This window comes from Archocentrus centrarchus, chromosome 1, assembly GCF_007364275.1.
Source record: "Archocentrus centrarchus isolate MPI-CPG fArcCen1 chromosome 1, fArcCen1, whole genome shotgun sequence".
Lineage (NCBI taxonomy): Eukaryota > Metazoa > Chordata > Actinopteri > Cichliformes > Cichlidae > Archocentrus > Archocentrus centrarchus.
Window position 1 is genome coordinate 26,389,004 of NC_044346.1, and position 9,865 is coordinate 26,398,868.

General features: G+C 37.3%; 1 protein-coding gene across 1 annotated transcript in view; it reads left to right on the plus strand.

Moving 5' to 3' along the window:
• Positions 1 to 2,591, plus strand: part of cygb2 (cytoglobin 2) — a 51,361-nt gene extending 48,770 nt beyond the window's left edge. The window contains exon 3 of the mRNA XM_030727071.1: positions 1,256 to 2,591. Coding sequence (XP_030582931.1) covers positions 1,256 to 1,420 — 165 coding nt within the window. The 3' untranslated portion in view covers positions 1,421 to 2,591. The remainder of the gene's footprint in view (positions 1 to 1,255) is intronic.
• The last annotated feature ends 7,274 nt before the right edge of the window (positions 2,592 to 9,865 follow it).

Sequence of the window (9,865 nt, forward strand, 5' to 3'; positions counted from 1 at the left end):
TTAGTACTTGCGATCGTCCGGTACGAAAAACCCCTTCCCCCACCATACTTTAATCCCTGATCAGTGACTGAATATAGACCTGCAGTAGAAAAAACTGATAATACAACAACAGCAGTCAGCTGTTCTGCGTGCAGTCTGTCTGCACAAGTGCAAGGAGGCGGTGCCGGAGACGGCGAGCTCAGATGGAAAGAAGCTTCCAAAAGAAGCTTTTTCGCCCCTGTAACCTCCATTAAACCTTTACTGGGAAACAGCTGGAGGTCCATCATCAACCACCTGATCATAAAGTGAAGAAAAGAGAACTTTGTAGCTGCTCCATCCACCCTGTTTGTTTCACACAGAGAAACATCTGCAGTACGGAAGTTAAAATGTGCAGATGAACTGTTAATACGAAAAAAGTGTTTCTTATCCGATTGCTCGAGTAATTGATGGAATAATCGATAGAATACTCGATTACTAAAATAATTGATAGCTGCAGCCCTACATTGGATATCCAGTATAAGTTTTCTACTACTACTGAACATTGCTAGAAGAAACCACAACCGCCTATACTTTGACAATTTGCCAATAATCTAAAAATGTTTGCACAGTATTAAGATTATTATAAACTACTCCAGGTCCTCAGGTAATACCAGTCTCTTGCAAAGAGGGCTACAGTTTTATTTTTGCCAATCCAATAACTTTGTTTGCAGAAGCTTTCATCCACATCATATCACAACTGTTCTTTTGTTGTAGAAATGCTTTTGTTTGGTACCACAGATTTGGGCACATAGCAGGTGAAATATGTCTTAAGTTTTAAAATACAAACACACACACACGAACAGAGCGGGAGAGAGACAGTACGTTGTGTTGAGAGGTTTTTTGCTAAAATATCATTGCTGTTTGGTTTCATCGCCCCAGTTCTGCCCAGGTGAGCTGAAAACAAAGCTTTCTCTTCTTTGATTTTGCTTTCGCTACCTCTGCTGCTCTACTTTGCAATTTCTGTTCCCTTTGTATTGGCTGTCCACCCACCACTTTTATGTTTTACAGTTATCATTTTCAATTCTCACCTGTCTCGCCCACTTTTGTGTAACACTGAAATGAATTATTTTTTCTCCTTCGCTCTGTTCCCACTTTACCACAGAACACAATTTTTCTGCATTGCCCCCCCCCCCTATTATCTCAATAGCCACATATTCCCTTTCTCTAGCTCTCTCTCTCTCTCGCTGTCTCTCTGTAGCTCACTTAATGAAATTTGTTTCTCACCCCTTCCTTTTAGATTCTGAGTGGTGTGATGCTGGAGGTGTTGTCTGAAGACTTCCCAGAATTCTTCACGGCAGAGGTGCAGATGGTGTGGACCAAACTGATGGGGGCGGTGTACTGGCATGTGACGGGGGCCTACACAGAGGTGGGCTGGCTCCAGGTCTCCAGCTCGGCGGTGTGAAAAGTTAGGAAGAAGAGGTGGTAAAAAAGTTTTCAGTGGACTCAATGAAATTTAAAGAAAGGGGAAAAAATATCTTTAAAATGTTGATGGAGATTTGCGAGGATGGTTTCACAGACATGGACCAGATTAACATGGTAATCCATGCAACTTTGTTCTTTAGTTTGGATGCATTTTGGTGCTAAGCTTTCATTTCCATGCTGCACCTCCCAGAGATCAGATCAGTTGGACACCAAGTAATGTAGCCAAACATCATTTTATTTATCTGCTGTTAGATGTTCACATATATACGTGGCACTGTGATGTTATCACTGCTAATGTTAACTGTCAGTTCGACTTCCAAACAAACTGCTGTTGCTACTAGAGGCACATAACACGTCACTTCCTGTGTAGCATAAAATCTTCCTTTTTATACAGCTCCAGAAGTGTTTTTAGTAGTAATTACATTTCTGCAAAGTTGACTGATCTTTCTGTTAGTAAGCCTGTCAAGCTTTGCATCCTTGCAAAGGATTTAAGGTGATAATAGTGGTACATATACTTTATTTACAGACAGATGAGGACAAAACAGACTTTGCTAATCAATATTAGCTGTGCAAGTTTAGAAATTTCTAACTCAAACTCGTAAAAGAGTTGTAAACACATGCGCGCACACGCACACACAAACCCCCATATTATATACTGACGTTAAGTGGAACACCTGGCGAAATGGGGCTAGGTTACAGGGGGATTTAACTTAATTCTAATTACCTGTTTTTATTGTTATGTTTGATTACATCACCTATGTCTGAAGAGGTTTATCACACAAACAATATATATTATCTCAGTTTGTTCTAATGATTTTATCAGTTCTTGAACATGGACTTTCTCTTGCTAGTCTAAAAAGGATATCCAGGCGACGTTCACGCATTACGTCCAGTTAACAGTGACCCGACATCTCTAACGTGGACACAGCTCTCATATTCTTTCAACGAAGACTACAAGTTGAGAAAAGACAGTCAGCTGATGGTTGTTCAAAATGTTTGCTGGGTATGTTCTCAGAGTCTCTGTCCCCCAGATTTTGGTGGTAATAGGAACATCTGGGAACCTGTCAAGGGATGAACTCTAACTCAAAGCCAAATAAATTGGCCTTTTTTGTGTTTGTTTAGGTGCTCTTTGAAGCCTTGTTTCAATTAAAATAAATAGATATCAATGAAAACCAGGTCCTAATTTAACCCAAACACAGCAAAGGGTCTAATGTTATCAGAAAACTGTAGATAAACTCCAGAGGTTGGAAACCCTGTACCACATCCTGAAATTCAAAGCTTGACAGGCCTGCTGTTACAGTCACTAAGCTAACATGTGTTTTAGCCATCTGGGGCAAGAAAAGACATTTCTAAAATGTTGCGGATTATACTTGACAGTTCATATCTGTGGAAGCCTGCAGTTTCAAGACCACATATGAATACACCTCATGATACTTTGAAAGATGGAAGAAATGTTTAGGCACAGAGTGACTTTTTAGCTATTAGATGGGGCAGTTAGTTGTCGAAGCCTCGGCTATGGGACCATGGAGCTGCTGACTGTTAATAGATCCTCTTTGTGTCCTACTTCAGTATGCCCTCATGTTTAGGGGACCTGCAGCCCCTTTTCTCTCTATTTAATGTCTTGTTTAACTCTACTGAAGTGTTGTTTGTATAAGTGTACAGTGAGGAAATGTGTATACTCTTTTACCTTCATTTACAACTCAAGGACATGACTTGTGGATGTGTTAAAGAGGGCTGGTTTTGCTTTGCTAAAGGTCTCGACATCCTATCATTTCATATCACTGCATACAGACTAAAATGTGAAAGTGAGATGGAAAATATCAGCAGGCGCGCACACACACAATCACACACAGATCTCCTATGTGAACATCTCCTATGTGGGCTGTCACTTAGTTTATTTTAAAACCTGATCAGAGAGATGCTGCTTTGAAGGCTCCATTAAGGGCTTTAGAAACCCACTCTGGAGGTCTAGGAAAAACATGTCTGTTTCAGAAGTGCCATCAGTCTGTTTCTTTAGATCTCTGACCAGTCTAAGCAAAAAAAATCATATCAAAATATGACAGAATGTGGCCTGTTCTGCCTTCAGACTACCTTTCTTTACCTTACCTAACCTCATCATCTTTGAACTGCATGTGCTCCTACTGGCAGTCCCCATCTTCTCAAGCATACACAGCAAATCTGTTTAGGATGGACACTTGATCCAATCTGTAGTTTGCGTCTGCTGCAGTGATGTCCTGTATCTCCCATCTGACCCCCATCGGCATCAGCATCTGGCATTAATGAGGAGGTAATGAGTCTCCTCTCCTCCTCATTTGGCCATTCATCTACTGTAACTTCCCACTGCGTCTGCTGGGACAGCGTCACTGAGAAGAAAAACAATTACAAGTGGACAGATGATATTAAATCCACCACAGTCATTCACAACAGTGCTACACACACACACACACACACACACACACACACACACACACACACACACACACACACACACACACATTTAGATTGAGGGTTAAAAATATACAACCCCAATTCCAAAAAAGTTGTGATGCTGTGCAAAATGTAAATAAATAAAGAATGCAATGATTTGCAGATTTCATGAACACACATTTTAGTCATAACAGAACACAGAAAACATATCAAATGTTGTATCTTTTTAAGAAGTTTATTTTGAATTTGATGGCAGCAACACGTCTCATAAAAGTCGGGACAGGGCCATGTTTACCACTGTGTAGCAACCCATGTCCTTTTAACAACAGTCTAAACATCTGGGAACTTAGGTGACCAGCTGCTGGACTTGAATGTTGTCCTATTCTTTTCTGATGTAGGATTCTGGCTGCTCAACAGTCCTGGGTCTTCTTTGAAATGTTTTTCATTTCACGATGTTCCAAATGTTTTCAGCTGGTAAAGGGTCTGGACTGCAAGCAGAGCAGTTCAGCACTCTCTTCGGTACTCTTGTACTATGAAGTCCTGCTGTTGCAATAGATGCAGTATGCAGTTTAACATTGTCTTGCTGAAATATCCAAGGCCTTTCCTGAAAAAGACGTCATCTTGATGGAAGCATATGCAGGCTTTTGAACTGAGTGCTGGTGCCTCTCCACTTTAGTCCAGAGGACATGGTTTCCATAAACAATGCTTTGGCCCAAAGGAAGCATCAGTTTATGGCCTCTTCTTTGCATGATACAGCTTTAACCTGCATTTGTGGATGGCATGGTGACCTGTGTTCACAGACAGTGATTTCTGAAAGAGTTCCCGAGCCTCTGCAGTGATTTCCATTACAGAATCATGTCTGTTTTTAATGCAGTGCTAACTGAGAGCCCAAAGAGCATCCAACTGGGCATCCAGTACTAATTTTCAGCCTCATCCCTTGTGCACAGAGATTCTTAGAATCTTTTGATATTTTTTACCGTAGATGATGATATTGAAAGTCTTCGCAATTTTATGCTGAGGAACATTATTCTGAAATTGTCCCTTACTTCTGAGAAAATCTGCCTCTCTGAGATGCCCGTTTTATACCCAATCATGTGAATAACCTGTTGCCAATTAACCTAATTAATTACAAAATGTTCCTCCACCTTTTTCTTTTCAGCACCCCTTACTTTTCTAGACTTTTGTTGCCCTCCTCTCAACTTTTTGAGACATGTTGCTGCCATCAAATTCAAAATGAGACAATATTTTTCATGGAATAGTAAAATGTCTGTTTGAAATGTTTTCTATATTCTTTTGTGTATAAATTATGGGTTTATGAGATTTGCAAATCATTGCATTCTGTTATTCATATCTTTTTTATTCCAACTTTTTTTGGAATTAGAGTTGTAATAAAAATGTTTTCTAATGTTCTTAGTGTTTTGCTGTGTGCTGCACCAGTGGTTTTAAATCTTTTTCAGTCATGATATACTTTAGAAAAACAGCCCTCTGATGTGTGATTGATGAAGGAAAAGTGCAATGCCTGTCTTGAGTTCATCTGGTAGATGGGCTGATGACGTCATCATAAGTCATCACAGGATTGGTCAGATTTCAGTGAAATTTGCACACAATGATCACCTAATGGGTCTTCACCCAAATTATGCTCAAGGTCAGATTGTTTGTTTTATGGGCCCTTTTCCATTTTCACTGTACAAATTTCATACAAACCACTTAGAGCTTCACCAAATTCTCGCTTCTGATGTACTGAACACCATTAAATTCACTTCATTGAGCAAAGTCATTGACATGAGATTCTCAGTGTTGATAAATTTTGCATGCACAAAATGATTTAAAAAAAAAAAACTTTGTGAAATACCAAACAATGTGATAGCTTAAAATATTGCTTTGCCACACGTGTTGCATACCACTTGTATCGTGTTAGATGGCAATGGTCGAGATAGAAGGAGTGGCCCTGTTGGTTGAAATTCTTTTGTTACAGCAGTTGAAATTATAAATAATAATAATAATAATAATAATAATAATAATAAACAACAGAGATGAGACTCAAAGCAGACACAGAGGCAGAAGAACAGGTACTAACAGAAGCTGGGACAGAGAGAGGAACACACAGAGAAACACAGAGGGAACTAAAAAAACTAAACATTACATAAAACTGGAACCACAAAGGAATCAAAACGGGAATCAGAAATTAACAATAACCAGGAATCCAAAATTCAGAAACAACACAAATGCCCCAAACATGACAACATTACAGTAACCTGTGAATTTGATGAATTGTGAGCTACTACATCACTGATGTTCTGGTTTTATTAAACTTTGTTCAAATATTACTCTTGTGTGGGCCTCGCTACCTTGTTTTATCATTGGCTCAAATTCCAAGACTGAAAAGTTTTAATTTGTCCAGCCATCACCACTATTAAGAACTGCTCAGTTTATGATTTTGCAGTTAAACAGCTATAAGATGTGTTACAAAATTTAAAATGTCTGCTGTCTGTTGATAGGTGTTCCTCGGACCAAACTGTTAAATCATCAGCTATCATCTATAGCGCATATTTTCTATTCATGATTTTAAAAAAATCAAAGTCAAAACACTGCAAAGTAAAAGAGTTTAAGTGTAAAAGTTAGTGTACTCGCTGTTGATAAAAAAGAAAGTGACAAAATAAGTCCTTATATATTCTTTGTCTAACATTTGCACACCAGAAGTGGATGGAAACACAGATTCGTTTACTTTTTCTTTTGCTCTATTTTTGGATAGAAACTTGGGTCTTAACGATTTATTTAAACAGATGAGGCAGTCTCCACGGAGAGGTATGGTAAATATCTCCAAGCACCTCCTTTTAAATGTTATTATAGTCACATCTGTGCACACAAGCAGAGAACAAACACCTTTATTTCAAAAATATCTTGTTAATCTTCATGTTTATATCTCCAGATATTCATGTTACATTCATGTAACAGCTCAGTTTCACCGATTAGCCTGCTGTGAGAAAATGTCACTTTGTGATCTTTAGGGTAATGAAATAAAAACACTAATTGCAACCATAATGACTCTCGACTCCTGCAGATGTTTACTAAAAGCTCCCTTTCAAGCTGAGCCGCAAGTTTATGTCTCACAGCAATGAGTCAGACAGGTGGATAAAAATACACAAAGGAGTCAAACAAATGTCAAGTAAACTGTTTCCACTTTGGCTCATATCGCTTTGGAGGCAGTAAAGCTGCTGTTAGTCTTGAATGATCGAGTTTAAAAATACACTGCAGTCCTATTCTAAGCTGCAGGATTTCTGCCCCTCATCATCTGTATGCAGCATGTACATCTGTGTGCAGCATGTACCTCACCACCCTATAAACACACACTATTATGTGCAGATGCATCGCAGTTCAGCACATCGCTTCATCTCTTTTCTCACAAGAAAGTTTACTAACTGAAATTCCAATATATTTTAGTTATTTTAATCTGAAAAGTAAATTTCTTTTTGCTAATTTAAGCCATTTCATAATTTCATTCCCTTTTATCTTATAAGGGCATCACAGCATATGTGGATCTATGTGTTTTTGTTGTGAAAGGTTCCTGTTGGAAAGTTAGGACTTTTAGTTAGGACTATATTTTTCCAAATATATCTCTGAGAAGGGTTCTGTGTATTTCAGTACTGTATGTGCATACTGTATGTTATTGTATACTGTTGCTGGGAGCGAGTTCAGTGGCTTTGTAGTGTTTTGAGCATGTTTGCACAGACTTGTACCTTTGCAGACCTGGTGAAATTAATCATGACCATCAATAAACTATACTTGTAAATCTGTCTGTCTTTCTGTTTTTTAAAGAAAAAAAAATAGCTTTGCTGTATACAGACTGATGATGCAGATGAAGATGTGACACCAATCCTCCAGTTTTACCCATTTTTAACTACAAATAACCAGCAAGTACAAGATGTACCTTGTGTCAGGCTGAAATAAAACTGAAATTGTGCATGTTACATAACCATGTCTGTTCAGGTAATTGATTGTTCCCTGCATCTGCACCACAGAACATCACATCCAGGTTGCATCACCTGTGTGATAGCATTTGCATTTTCACACCGGACTCTCATTTTTATCAAGAAAGCCACACGGTGAAGATATGAGTGGTCAAACAAGTCTAATTTTTGATTGTAAAATTAAAATCCTGAGATGAATGCCTCATATACATCCCAGTTTTTCTTGTCTAAAGGTAAAATGAAACTGTTTTGTTTTTTGCAATGAATCCTCTGCTTCATTCTAGCCATGTATGAACAACATTTTTTCCTAACAGTCTTAGGAAGTGACGTTTATCTGATGATGATGATGATGTGAAGGCTTGACAGTCTGAATTTGACTAGTCGCATAGTATTTTCCCATCTTTCCTGAATGGAACATATCCACTGTGGTTGACTCACTGCATGAGTCAAATGAGTTTAACATGGGTTGTTTTTTAACACATTTCTGTGTTAAATTTTATTTTCATTTCTCCAGCATCAGAGTTATTCTGCTTAGCTAAAAGTGAAATAACCACAAAAAGCTTGTTTTGAAAAACAGTTAATCTCCTGAGATACAAGCTCGATGTGTTTTAATTTATCTAACCTATTTGTGATTAGTTAGAGAGGAACTGTGGTGCTGTATAAGGGTGTGGGATGTCTTCATGATTGGGCATAAGTTTCCTTCACATTCACTTTCCTTTGTCTTCCATGATATATTTGAAACTTTTTTTTTATTGTAGTTAGAAAAGTAAATATAAATAAAAACTGGTCTAAAACTAAACATTTCTAACCAATAAAAAACATTTAGATGTTAGAAAAAAAAACACAAAAATAAAAAATTGTGGATTGTGGATTTTGTTGTCCATCATATGTGCTGAAGGCACATTAAGAAAGAACACAAGAAATGAATGTAGATATGTGTGCTGTTTAAATACAGAACTGAACAAATAAGACTAAAAGTTATAAAGAAGAAAAGAGAAGTACCTTCACAATGTGTTTGTATTGTAAGACTATCTATTCTATACTGTCTATGAAGAAGTATTGACTTCTCGAACTGACAAATACACTGTACTTTAAAATTAAAACAAACCAAAAACATGATAAAAAAAAATCAAAGGAATAATCAAAACTAAAAATGAACATTTGAAAAAAAACTTTGGGGGACCTTCCAAGAAACAAATGAAAGACAAACAAAAAAAGCATGCCAGAATTTGATTTTCTTAAACTTTAGATCTTGCAAATATGGATGCTTCTTTCTGCTGCTGATATTTTTTTTCTTTTTGCCATCAGTCAAAAATGTAATTATTATGTCAGAATTTTGATTTAATAACTCAAAATTTAAAGTTATTTTCTCATTAGTTTGAGATAAGTCAAAATTTTGAGATAATAACCCAAAATTTTGACTTATGGATAACAATTTTTTGAACAAATGAATGAATGAAAAATGAATGAAACAAGCAGAGATGGAGTTGCCAAATGACAGAGGTAAAAGCTGTAAAACATAAGTTATATTTTAGAACCTATATCTGAGTCCAAGATTATTTCTTCCTGTCTGTACCTTGGTACAAACATAATGTTTTCCCTTTTCTCAGTCATCACTGACTTTAGCTCCGTAGCTAGCTAGCAGTCACAGCTGTGTAAACCAGAGAGAAACAGAAGCTAATGAAGTATTTATGAATACTGGTCTTTGTTCAGCCACTGGAGGCCAAAACTGATGGTATCATAGCCAGAAATAATTTTAATATTCACTAAACTCTAAAGTTTCAGTCACATTAAAACTAAATCAAATTTCCAAAAAGAATCAGCAAAATATTCCTGACTGGTTACAGCTGACACCAGCTAACACAAATTAACAATACTTTCTAAAGAAAATGATACTGGGTTAAGTTTTTTGATACACATTATTTTAAAACAAAAATATAAGTTTTAATGTTTACCACAAAAACGTGAAGGCAGTTTCTCCAGCTCCAGAGTCCAAAATCCAGATTAAGCCTGTCAGTGTAATGGCTGCC